This window comes from Calypte anna, chromosome 3 (assembly GCF_003957555.1).
Source record: "Calypte anna isolate BGI_N300 chromosome 3, bCalAnn1_v1.p, whole genome shotgun sequence".
In the NCBI taxonomy this organism is placed as follows: Eukaryota; Metazoa; Chordata; class Aves; order Apodiformes; family Trochilidae; genus Calypte; species Calypte anna.
Window position 1 is genome coordinate 108,223,629 of NC_044246.1, and position 13,052 is coordinate 108,236,680.

At 42.3% G+C, this 13,052-nt stretch overlaps 1 protein-coding gene across 1 annotated transcript in view; it reads left to right on the forward strand.

Moving 5' to 3' along the window:
• The window catches only part of EVA1A (eva-1 homolog A, regulator of programmed cell death), a 205,021-nt gene that overhangs the window by 51,994 nt on the left and 139,975 nt on the right, over positions 1-13,052 (forward strand). Inside the window, exon 2 of the mRNA XM_008490720.2 lies at positions 3,509-3,723. Within this exon, the coding sequence (XP_008488942.2) occupies positions 3,509-3,723 (215 nt within the window). The remainder of the gene's footprint in view (positions 1-3,508; positions 3,724-13,052) is intronic.

Consider the following 13,052-nt stretch of genomic DNA (forward strand, 5'->3'; position numbering starts at 1 on the left):
TTACCTTGGTATACAAGTGCCATTGAAGTCCTCAAACACCTGCCACTGGCTACATTTTTATGCATTTCATTCAGTAAAGAGCATCCCAGTAGTTACCTCCATGGCATGACATGAAGTGGAACAAAAGGTCACTGGAGACTTGTCACCAAAAATTCAGCAAGGATGCTGAAAACAGTTCAGATTCAGGTTTATTGAACCTTGAATCAGTGGATAACAGAATACCAATATTTTCAAAAGAACTACCAATGAATGTAGTGCAAATTCAAGAGGGAAAAGGGAAAACCCCACAGCATTAGTTCTCAGCAGCCACCTCATTTTGCTCTATGAAGAACATCATGTCATCCTTGATCATGCCCAAGCCTAATCCATTATCTCTCTCTGACAGTGGTCAGTGTCAGATGTTTCAGACATTGGGCTTTGTTTATTATTAGCCAGTCACCATCAAAGCATTCAATCCCTTCAATATCTTGAGCCTGAATGAACTCAAGTTATTTTGAGATTGCTGGTGGAAGATGAGAGGAAGGAGCTGTTTCAACAAGTGATCTGCACTAATTGCAGGGGTTGAAACCTCCCCTTATCCTGGACTGGTAATATGAAAGGCATGCTCTAGAATGGCTGTTCTGACAGAATAGTTGAACATTAAGAGGAGCCACCGGTGTCTTGACTGGACAATGGTTTTATTTCTTTTGGTTTTATTTTCGTAAAACTTTTGGTTTTATTACCCTAGTAACTCAGCCTCAGGGAACATTTCTAATGCATTGGAGTAACAGCATGGCAAGTGGGTTTCATGTTTTGTGTTATAGGTTGGTTTTGTTTGTTGTTTTCTTTTTCTGATGCCCATTTTGTATTGTTGCCTTATTGTTGAGGGAGAAGACCTGATCTGTCCCCAGAACTAAGTGTACAGCATCATATGGAGCATGTATCCTACTGACTGGGAAAGGAGATGGACTCCAGTAATTTATTTTATCCCCAGAATGTCTCCCTGAACAAGTGAGACAAAGGCACTAAATTAAACAGTACTGTTCCTTGATATGGTACATCCCTGCCTCTTACTCTAATTATTGGGGTTGTTTCTCAGCCTTTTTCTTATAAGTAAATGCTGCCCTGGGGACACGGAACTGAATATGTTGATTTGAGTAAATACCTATTTGGCACACACCTTGAGGCACTGCAGCAGCAGAACAGCCATATGAGAACCACAGGCTAAAATTTAGAAAAAGCAAAGAATCCATCCCTTGTGGTGGCAGCTTGAATGCTAAATTACTGGGTGTTGGTTATCTCCAAGAACAATGATTATAATTGGTTTAGGCACCTTGAAATTTGGTCAGATAGTATTCTGTCCCATAATCCCTGTGCTGGGTTTCAGTGTTGGTATGGAAGAAGAACTATTCCCAGTATAAGCTGTGGATATCCCAGGTCATACTGTGCTGGAGAGTAAAAGGAAGCTGCTGGATATGGCCTTAGGGTCAGAAAAAGGCCCTGAGGGTGTTTAACTTAGTGGAGCAAATATACCCTCGAGGTGTGTCTACAAGGATAGCTAGGATTGATGTTGAAATTATTGTGAGCAAGCCATATGAATGCTCCCAAACCACATGAACTGAGCTTCCCTGTGTGCATTATCATGTCTTAGAAGTGAGGATGATTGTGAGGAAGCAGTGCACCTTGCAGCAATGAGAGGGAACTGCATACCCTGCACACCCCCTCCACCCTCCCACCCCCAGATAGCAAAGATTTGAGAGTCTGGAAAGATTCCCTTTGGCTGCTGAGAAGTCAAAGTTACTGGAACATGTGATAAATAGTGAGACCAAGAAAGCTGCCCTGTTCATCCAAGAGAAGTACAGAATAAGCAGAGTGGGATCTAATTCCTGTGTTACACTACCTTAATGCATAGAGAAATAGAACCAGTCTTTTCTCTGAAATACACAAGGAAAGGACCAGAATGAAATAAACAAAAGTAATAACATGGGAAACTCCAAATGCATATAAAGAAAGCATTTTTCATTGTGAAAGTTGTTAAGCAATGGCACAGATTACCTGGAAAGGTTGTGGAGGCCACATCCTTGGAGATATTCAGAACTGGACAAGTCCCTGAGAAACTTGGTCTAACTTGGCCTTTCTTTGAGAAGGTGACTACATGACTTCAAGAGGTATCAGCTGAAATGATTCTAAGATTGTGTATCACCAAGAGAATAGTCTCATTTTAGCCATTAAAAAAACCTATTAAACAGTTCCACAATAGCACCTTCTTTTTTAAGAGGTAGAAGAACCAAACTCATTATAGAGAAATCCAATGGGTTGAATGGGACCATGAATGATGCTGACATAGGACATCCTATAAAGTTCTCTGCACAGGTATCTATGTCAGCACCACAATGGTTTCCCCTCATGTGTGAGAGTGGCAAAATCAGGATTTTTTTGGCAGTTGTCATGGGAGCATGAGCACTATCAGCCCTTTTAACTCAGTGTAACTTTAATGAGGCTTTGTCCCTGTGCTTTACACTTGTTAGCAACTTTATGATTGCAGATAACCTCATCCTCCAACAAACAGAGACTTGGTTCTATGTTCTTTTTCTTCTAAAAAGATTGAAACTTTGCAGGATTGAAGAGAAACAGAAGGCACAAGCAGAAAAAATTAAATGGTATATTTTGAAGGAAGGTCAAATATGACCTTAGTGACTCTGTGTCTGGGACTTTCTTGCTCATGATCATAAATTCACAGGAGAAGAGTGGTTGGAAGGGACTTCAGTACCCTACTCTAACCTCCAGATCAAACCAGGGTCAACTAGATGGTCAGACCAAGGTTGCTCAGGGCTTTCTCTAGTAGGGTTTTGAAAACCTCCAAGGGTGCAGAGTGCACAGCTCTGGGCAACCTGGTCCCTGCTTGACTGCCACCACAGTGAACCAAGTTCCTGGTCTGAAACTTTCTTGTTTCATCTTGACTATTATTTATTCCTCATCCTCCTACCATGCACCTCTGTGAAGAGCCTCCTTGATAACCTCCCAGTAGATACTGGCAGGCTGCTATTAATTTCCCCCAAAGCTGTCACTTCTCCAGCCTGGACCAACCACTTTTTGGCTTGTAGTCCAGCTCCCAACAGTCTTGATGGCCCTCTGTGGAGCTGCCTCCAGTTTATTGATGTTTATTTTGTATTGCAGGGACAAAACTTGCATGTGGTGTCTTGTTGTCTATATGATGAAGCTCAGCTGCATTTCCTGTAACTCGACAGATATGCCAAAGTAAAGAAGTGGTATGGTTGGACTGAAAATTTGAAAGCATCTGAATCTTAGCATCTTAGCTTCCACTAAGGATGTATAACATGGCTGAAGGCCAAATCACCAAGCTTTGCTCCCCACCATGTCACTATCTTTCTCCTTTGGATGAAGTAATATGAGTAATGAAATCTGCATCCCTCATTGCTTGTTAGCTGTGTTTGATAGCCTACACTGCTGTAAATCACCTGAATATAACTACCTTTCACTAATGATGGGTTTTGCATGTTTTTTGCAGGTTACATATCACAAGTGCTAAATAATTACACTGACCATGCCTGTGATGGAGAATATATCTCCTTGAGATGTCCTCACAGAACCACCATCAGCATCCAGTCTTCTTTCTACGGGCGGATTGTCCCAAGTCACCAGATGTGTCCCTCTCGTTACCCCCACTCCTATGCAACTTTAATCAAAGAAGATGTTGCCTGTTCAGTTGGCACTTCCCTTCAGGTATTGCATGTTAAACTATTGCATGTTCATTTTGGACTTCATCTTTCCTTGACCAGGCAGCACTGACCTATATTAAGCACTGCTACCTAGCATGGGAGCACTGACATGTCCCACAGTGTAGTGGAAAATGCATCTTTGTAGTTTAGGCAAGACTCAATTAGATTTTGCTGATTAATTTCTTAATATTGGTGTAGCTCTAGTCAGCAACAGCTCAGGAATGTGGTTAAAACAGAATCACACTGGGAGACCACGTTATATTTGACTAGGTTAAAAGATTTTTATTTTTTTCAACACATTGAGAAGTTGCTGGGGTGGATTTTTTACTTCAGAACTGATCCTATTTCAAGACCCTTTTACTTTGGTAACTTGAAACCCAGGGAGGATCCTTGGCTTTACTTCTTCTGCCTCTATCTGGCTCTTAGGCCACTGTAAATGATCATACATCACTTAAGCTTGCAATGTCTCAAACATCAGCAGTTAATCAGTTCTGTCCATTTGTGTAGGGGATGTTGTCTATATGTATCCTCCCAAGGGCACATGTGACATCAGCAAATTAAAGAATTCTTTGGAAGGTGCCAGTGTTACTCAACGGTCAGTAGGAACAACTAAAATTAGAAACATGAGCTGGCTGATGTTGTTGAGATGAATTGGGATGTTGAAGTAAGCACAAGTCCTTCCAAGTTCAGGATTTGTGGCTGTGAAAACTTTTGGGCAAAGATCTCAAGCATCTTGGGTGTTTATCAATCAATAACTCATAATAAGGAATTTATACAAGAACTAGATTAATGAACCTACAAGGCTAGTGAGTAATTTCTTTTATAATTTGGCTAAAGGCCAGAGTTTCCAACATCACTTCTCACTCTTGCATCCAGGTTTTTAAAGAGGGATTTACAGCATTTTTAAAAAAGTTGATACAAGTGCTTTGGCTTCCAAAACTCCATGGTAAATCCTCAAGGAATTGCACAGGGTTGGTGTTTGCCTGTAGCTGACAGATTATCAGTTGCCCTCATAACACTTCCACTGCACAACAAATGACTGACTTACAGTGTGGGAGGATGTTGTCTTTATCAGGGAAAGGTTTTTGCAGCTAAGTTAATGAAGTTTGTAATATGACAGATAAGAGGCAGTTATATTGTTTAGGGTGGGAGGACATAGACTGAAGATACCTGCTGAGCATGACCTTCCTTTCTTTCTTTTATTGATTTATGGCAAAATTTACTCAAAATATTTCATTAACCAGTGTGATTGATAGCTGTTTGCATAGCCTCATCTTTTGTGGGTGAGTGGCCCACTTAAGGCATCTGGAAGAACTTGAGAACCATGAAAATGCAACCTTTGGCTTTCCATGTCATGCTTTTATGTGCAGGGGAAATTTAAAAACAATCCTTAGCTACCTGATGGCCTCAGAGCTGTTCCCCATTAGCTTTGGCTCTGACATTGTGCTTGTAATTACAGCTCCCTTATTTATCAGAGAGAATTATTTTCCCTGTCTTTCAGCAGATCTCATGTACAGCAGGTTGTTACATGACCAGAACATTCCTATTCACCCATTTTTGGTGATGCAGATATGCTGATATTCTCTGTTCAGCCACAAATTTCTTGGGGGACCCCTGGGCATGTCTCTGAGTCTCTTTAGAGAAGCCCCCAGATGTGGCTTGGCTACCTCAGTGTGCTATCATTGGCCAGAGTAGGATGAGTCCAATTGCCAGAGATGAATCTTCTCTTCTTTCTCAGTCCTGGAAGGGATGAGGCCTCTCTGAAGAGTAAGCCAGAAACTCCACAAGCTGAATGGCAAGCTGCCCACAGCTTACTGGTGGGAAACAAATTGATGTAGGAAAATTGGAAAGCTGTAGACAAGGAAATTGTGTGTATTTTTGTGGTTTTGAAACTCAGCTCTATGGCTGCTATAGGCAGGACTAATTGTATGTACATTCTGTTTGTCAGTAATTAAAAAAAGTCAGCCAAAGCCCACCCTTCAAAATTCAGCATATAAAATCATTGTGTCTAATCAAATCCATGGCTGTATAAATTTACTGTTTCTCCAGAGAGTGGCCTGGAGGCAATGTGAGGAGCAGTTATTAATTCTATTCCATGCAAATAGTACCTGTGAGTAAAAGTATATTGCCATTTAAAAGCTCTCTCCCCTGTAGATGTCCATTCAGACCTTATTTCTGTGTTACAAAGAGAAAAGAAAAGGCTGATTACACAGCCACAACTAATCCAGCCTCATGTGCCTGGCTGCCAGGACCCCTTGCTTTAGTCACTTGTTTTTGTTTGAAATGAAATGCAGAGCACTTGGGAGAGCATGTCTGAGACATGAAGGCAGTGACCCCAAACTACACATTTCTGTTTTCCTAACACCACAGTGTCAGATTCAGTGGGAGATTTCCAGGCGCACAAAGAACTTGGGACTTTTGGACTGGGATTTCAGTTTTGATCTGATTGGTCTCCTGTTAATTTTACATCGAGTCACATCAATATGGAGAGACCAGAAAACCAGAAGGAAGTTGTGCTGAAAGCTTTTTCCTTTTTGAACATCTCCCCAGCTCCCCCATTCCACTTGGTTTAACAGAGGAGCCCAGAGTTAGCACAAGCCACCTGAGATATATGGCAGGCAGGAAGGAGAGATTCTGTTGTATTCATGAAGCATCTTCAAGCAGTTTCAAAGATGGAAGTTTACTCCACTCATCCTTTGATAACAGAAGCTAATTTGGGATACTAACACTGTTAATTAGCACTCTTTTCTGGTATTGCTTCCTCTGGACTTTCCCTGCGTCCTGCAGAAGGTATTCCTGACTGGGGGTAACAGGGAGCAGTGTCCTCAACCCAGCCAGGAGGGATGGATAGGGAATAGAAAAAAGGAACATCTGAAGCCTTGGTGGCTCTGGTAAAAGAGCATGGAGGGCAAACTGTCCCTCCTTGGCAGAGGAGGTCTGCGAGGAGGAGTTTTATGGTGGCCAAGCAATCACTTGTTTGTGGGTCAGGAAGAGCAGCTCCCAGGAGCAAAGTCTATTCATCTTTCACTCAGAAAAAGTAAATCCTTGAATATTATAGATAATATAGGAATGTTGAACTCATGCCACTGAAATGGTTGGCTGTAGGTTAGAGGATGTTTATCCACACTGCATAATCTATGCAGAGAGAGGAGTTATCTGCCCACCAGAATGTCTATATTGTCAAAGCAAGATCATGAAGAGATGTTAGCTGGGGTCTGGAAGAGCAGAGCTGCATGAACAGAGTCCTGCATACATTGGTGTCTTTGTCTCTGTAACTCCCATGTATCTTTACCCCTCTGGTATAATTGTGCAGATGCAGCTGGTCTGAGCATGCAGCCCAATAATTTTGAGAACTTGTGCATGAGGCTTTCACAGTGGAGTTTTTCTCTTGCTCTGCAATCCCATGTCACCCAGCTAGGGTTGGTAAAGCCCATTTTTAATCTGCACAATGTCTGATTTTTTAGTGTGGGACCACGGAGAAGAAGAAAAATTACATTGCTGCACAGCAGACAGACACAGGAACATTTGGAGGCACATTTTACTTTGCTAGGGAGCACCTTCATCTGCTTTAGCTGCTCCCTTAAGCCAGAGTTCTCTCTCCTGTCACACACTTCTGCATCCATCTGCACTTCTCTGCCATGGGGACATCTCATGAGATCTTGCCTCTGGGGTATATAGGGAATCTCCTAAAGAGATACAGCAGCAGTGTGTGTTTAGTCATAGGAACACATAAACGATGGCATAGAAGACAAAGGAGAAATAGGTTTGTTAAGTGCTCTGATAAATGCCTACTGGTAAGTAAAGCTCTTTAGTGAAAAACCTAGTAATTCCTAGCTAGTCTTTCAAAACACAGCTTGTGCCCACAAAAATACACAGAAGCTTTTGGATATTTGAAGGAAGCTGCTCACCTGAAGGGTTTGAGGTTTGGAGTGTCTTTTCTTTATAAACCTCTCTGCAGCTGCTCATTCCTGGATTAATGTTGCTGATGTCACTTCTTTTCAGCAATAAACAACTCCAGGCCTATCTGAAAGAGTGTTTAATGGTTGGCCTAAAATTATTGCCTATTAAGAGGAAACTAGATTACACTTTGCAGCAGATTAACTGCAATATTCTTATTTTGGTAAATTGACAGGAAAGTCAAAACCACAGCTTATTTAGAAGGAAAACAGAAAGCCCTGGAGCAGGGCTTATTTTTAAGGAAAATAAAAAGCCCTGGAGAGGCATTTTCCCATGGTGTTTCTTCTCCCAGATATTTATCAAAGCCATTGCAGCCTAACTTCTCACTTCACAGAGCCTTGTACTGAAAGCAGCAGGAAACTGCCCATCGGAGGGCAAGGTTTGGCTGTGTGACTTGGTTCCCCCAGAGGACCTGTGCCTAGAAGATGCTCTGGATTAGCCATCTTGGAGAGGCACTTTAGACATGGCCTGAGGTCTGAGTCTCTTTCAACACTCTCCAAGACAACCAGTCCTTGGTGACAAGAATCACCAGTGTTGCTGATGTGGTATTTCCTTTTGTCCTTTAAGTGTGACACAGGACACCTTTGCTGCCACCCCTGCTGTCACTCCAGCAGCCTGTGAGGCAGCAGCACAAAAGGGAGTAGATTCCTTGGATTCTATCCACAGGATTCATCAAGCCCTTCTTCCCCTCTTTTTATTTGCACCTACCAGGAAAGTTTCTGTTATAGAAAGCAAAGGGGAGCTGCTGACCTCTTCAGCAAAAGATGAAAAAAACTTTGTAGTAGTTGCATGACTCTCAAAGCATGGGGCAGTTGATAAAAAATTGATGGGGAAGGAAGGTGTGTATTATAGTTTTTGAAAAGGGTGTTCTTTCCCACAGTGCTCTGGATTAACAGTGTGGCAGAGTAAGATACAAAGTGGAAGAAAACAATCAAACTTTCAGTTTTCTTGGTAGCCCAGTGGCTGCTGCCATGCCCAGTCACAGGATATTGTACCAGCCCACTGATGGAACAGCTCTTCATGGTCTCAACAGGAATTAAGAGTCTCACTATACTGACACTACATAAATTTAGAGGACCTGTCCTTTCTCATGTTTATGAACAAATATAAGATGATCATGGTGAAGGGGAAAGAGGGAGGAAAGTGACAGGAAGGGAGAACCATGGTCATCAGTGCCACTGAGAGGAGAACCTACCAGTTGTCATATTGTATATTAGAAGATATCTACATGGAAAGTTTCATTCTCAGAAATGTCAGTGAGTTCAAGAGCAGTTCAGGCAGCTCTTTGTCCAACTACATTAATTACTTTGCAGAGGATGGTGAGCAGTGAGTTCAGGATCCAGGAGAAGTTACTGCAGTGCCAAAGTTGCTTTCAAAAATCACAGAACCAGCGCAAGTTTACTCATGAATCTTTCCCACGCAAACAGCCCCCCCAGCTAATTACTTGCAAGTAGAACTGCTTGATGCAGAGGTCACAGATAATCTTTAAATTGCCATATCTTTGAAATCTTTGGCTTGACTGAAATTGCTCATCAGAGCAGTGATTATATCCTGCAGAAGAGACACTGGAGGCAGAAGTGGCTGGTGCAGGCTGTCTCCCTGATGAGGCAGGACTGCTCCCTGGGGTCTAAGCCTCCTAATGCTTTGTTTACTTTACATTTAAACTTTCCAAGTCATGGGGCTTCTATCATTGCCACCAAGATGCTACTTGACAGTGTAATGGTTTGCTGGTTTGCTCTTAATGATTTTTTTTCCACTTTGTGTTTAAGCTTCCTTTTTTTTTCTTTTTTTGTAATTCCTGTGACTTTTGGTTCTGCACCCTTTTGTGTTTCTTCATCTTAGACCTCCTCTTGCTTTGAAGTTGACCCTGCCTACAGATTAAGTTTCCCTTTGCTAGGAAATGTAGGTAATGGTTAATTAGGTGATATTTGTAATGCAGCTTTTATTGGGTCCTTCTATTTGCTGAGCATGTTCCAGCTCTTAGTGAATCACTTTCTCTGGACTCTTTCAGTGCTCTGCCAGAGGAGGTTTGCTGAGTCCTGCTGTAGTTTTTTAACATCCCAGCCCCAGTGCTGCTGCCCTACTGCCCAGCTGGCATTTACTATGTCTGTAGCAGAGCTGGTGAGAGGGAAGGTGTGTCCAGTTTTCAGCTCTTTATTTCAGAATCTGGTATTTTAATGTAAGTCACCAAATGGTTGGGTAAAGCTCCCTCCTGCTGACTCTACTGTGAGCATTGCAAGGCCTATGGGATGGTGCTTACAGACAGATAGGTGGGTGCCAAGACCTGCCATAAATCAGCAGTCAGCACTTAGAGCCTTTGGTCTCTTCTTCAGGTGATAAACAGTTTGAATGCAACTGTTTGGGCAAAGCTGGATTACTTTTAGTGGAGCTGTCTGGGAAGGCTGCTTGATGGAGCCACAGGCAGGTAACCTCTATCTCATCAATGGGGATTTCTGTCCTGGTTTGGGCCAGGATAAAGGGAATTGTGTGTCAACTGCAGCACAGAGCTTGGTCTTGTCATTGAGTTTGCTGAGGGTGCACTTGCTCCCACTGTTGCAAAAAGGAGTTTGCTGCCTGAAATTTTAAGGTAATACCAACATTCAGGGGTATATGAAAGAGCACAAAAATTCAAATGAAGGTGGCAAGAAACCTTTATGAATGAATTGTGCTGTGTGGCTTTGTAGGGAGGTTTCAGACAGCCTTGTTTGTTGTATTTACTTCTACGCTTTGCAAGACTCATGGATGTGCTCCACTTTTAGTGTTGGTATAGCTCCCTTTCATGGCTCTGCCTGGACTGGAATTTGACCTAAAAATGCTTAATCATATTTTTTAGCATTGCTGGCATTTTCCTTGGTAAAATTCTTTGTACAGATCTGTGTCCATCTTCATTTGACTGCACACAGCTCTGCTCCATTCAGAATGTTTGCTCTCTGAGTTGCTCTGCTCAGCAACATACAATTTGGGCAATTATTTAGTGGGGTTCCTCTGTGTAATTTCATGCCTGACTGACGTGCCCTGCAGTCATCCTTATGTTCCTTCCATGATGGAGGCTGCACAGAGAGCAGCCCTGTGAAGTTGAGTTTCACCACTGCCTTCTGTGGGCCCACTTTCACCCTAAGTGTGTTGAATCTCTGCACTACTACGAGAGACTCAGAGCTGAGATAAGTTTAATTGCCCTGGGTGTTAAGCACAGTTGTGGTTTATTTTAAGCACTCAAGGGAAGCTCTTCTTGAATAGTGATTTGAAGAGACAGAATAAAAATGTTTGCAGCCTTGGGAATGGCTGAGGACATTTTTCCTGCAGAGCTCACATCCAGCTCCAGATTTCAAATCCGGAGTGATCTCTCTAATGAACGCAACCAATTATTTAGCTAATGAGCACAACGAAATGAGCAGGAGAAATGTGTTTCATCTGCTGTGCCCACTAGAAAGATGTGGCTTTGGGTTTGGGGCTGCCCTTGCTTTAGGATGCGGGTCACCGCGGGGAGACCCAGTAACCACAGTGGGAGTTTGGTAACCAGAGGGGCAGGGGATTAAAGGTTGGACTTGATGATCTCAGAGCTCCTTTCCCACCTGGATGATTCTGTGATTCTGTGAGATTAATCCAGGGCGTAAATCACAGGGGTTAGATTAGTGTTCATTTTACTTGAATTCACATTTTTTCCTCTCTTATCTCCTCTAAATCTCACAGATTCTTAGCTCAGTCATGAACCAGAGAATGAAATGGGTTTAAACAGCCATAACTTCCCTCCTGAGCATTGGCTGTCAGCCCTCAGGCTTGATTTACCACTGGAAGGCAATTATAAAATGGCACAATGCAATTAATGTGTCTTCCCTCCCCTTTCATGCCAGACAGGAATTCCTCCTCCACCTTCTTCAATTGTAGTGATTTTTATAGTACAATCTAATCCAGTGTGACTTTATTTTGCATTAGTTGAGGGTCTCTAAGATGTCAATTACATAAATAGCTGATTATATATCCCACGTAGGGATGATTCATGTCTACTACACTTTCTGTGCAAGTTTCAGATAGTTTGTGGGCCTCTTTGTTTTTTCTGGTTTTGTGGCTGTGTTTTCCCACTTTTACAGCTGACAGTGACAACCAGAAAAGCCAGGCAAATGTAGAATGAATAGCCTCAATTTTTCCAGCCATTAAGCAAAAGCCATGAGAGCTCAGGGCATTCCCTCCCTCCCAAGCAAACTCACAGCCCTCCTGGTATCAATCTAGTTGTTCCTCTGCAAACACTTCAGACATCTGACATCTGCCAGTGCTCCGCTTCTGCCTGGAAGTATGAGTTTTGAGTGTAAGACCAGAAAGCCAAAGTCTTGGTTAGTAAAGGCCCTGTTGTCCAGTATTTTCAGAATATGCTGGTGCATGGCACGTACTGATGAAAGCAATGGGGAAGAAGATTTCTTTGTATGCGAGGATAAAAATTGTATGTGCACATTTTTTAAGTTAATGTGAGGGCTGGTGCAACATCTTTCTTCTTTATTTTTAATCAAGCACATGGCCCAGTCAACCTTTGCTAATTTTCTTTGAGTTTTTCCTGATGAATTTCACCCAGCACTGAGCATATATTTTTATTTTACTCTTTATGGAAAGATTTCATTACACCTAAGACTTCACTCAAACAGTCCTAAGGAAATAAAATCTTAATGACTTTTTTGTATTTTCAGGAAAATCATTGCTGCTCAGGGGGGGGCACACTAGAATTACATGAATAAAAAGGAAATACTGATTTCTCTCCTCCTATAAAATAATTTTTCAGACTCATGGTCATTATCAAATTAAGTTGCAACTGTAGATAAACACTAAAACCAATTGGCAAAAGGCATATTCAACCCCAAGGACATTTTCCTTTTTTTCTATGGTCTTACAATGACCTGGATGACTTTTTCTCCTTTACAGACTTCTCCCAAGGGCTCTGTATTACTTTTTACAGGGTGTAAACTCAGGAGGTTTTAATTATGTGGAAAGAGCTGACTCAAGTTAGAGCAGAGCAAGACAAAGTGGCAATGTGGAGGCTGCTCTCTGAGCTCTCTGAGGTTGGGCATTGCCTTCCCTCCTGGTGCTGAGCCTCAGGACAGATGAAAAAGTGGTGCTTGGGCATTGAAGCTGAGGTTTTCAAAGAGGCTTCTTCTGGCCTCAGTCTCTGCTGAAACCCAGGGTGGTTTTCCCACCAGCTTTAAAAGGATCTATAACACAATGCTGAAGGCTTTTGAAAATCCCACTGGTCTGTTAGAAACAGGTTTGTTGACCAGAAACCTGAGTCTGCTGCCTTTGAAAGAAGAAAAGTCTCCTTTGTGGGAAAGAAAACATTCTGGGAGATGCTTCTTTCCCTTTGCTCCATATTCTTAGCAGTGCTTGGGTGTAAAC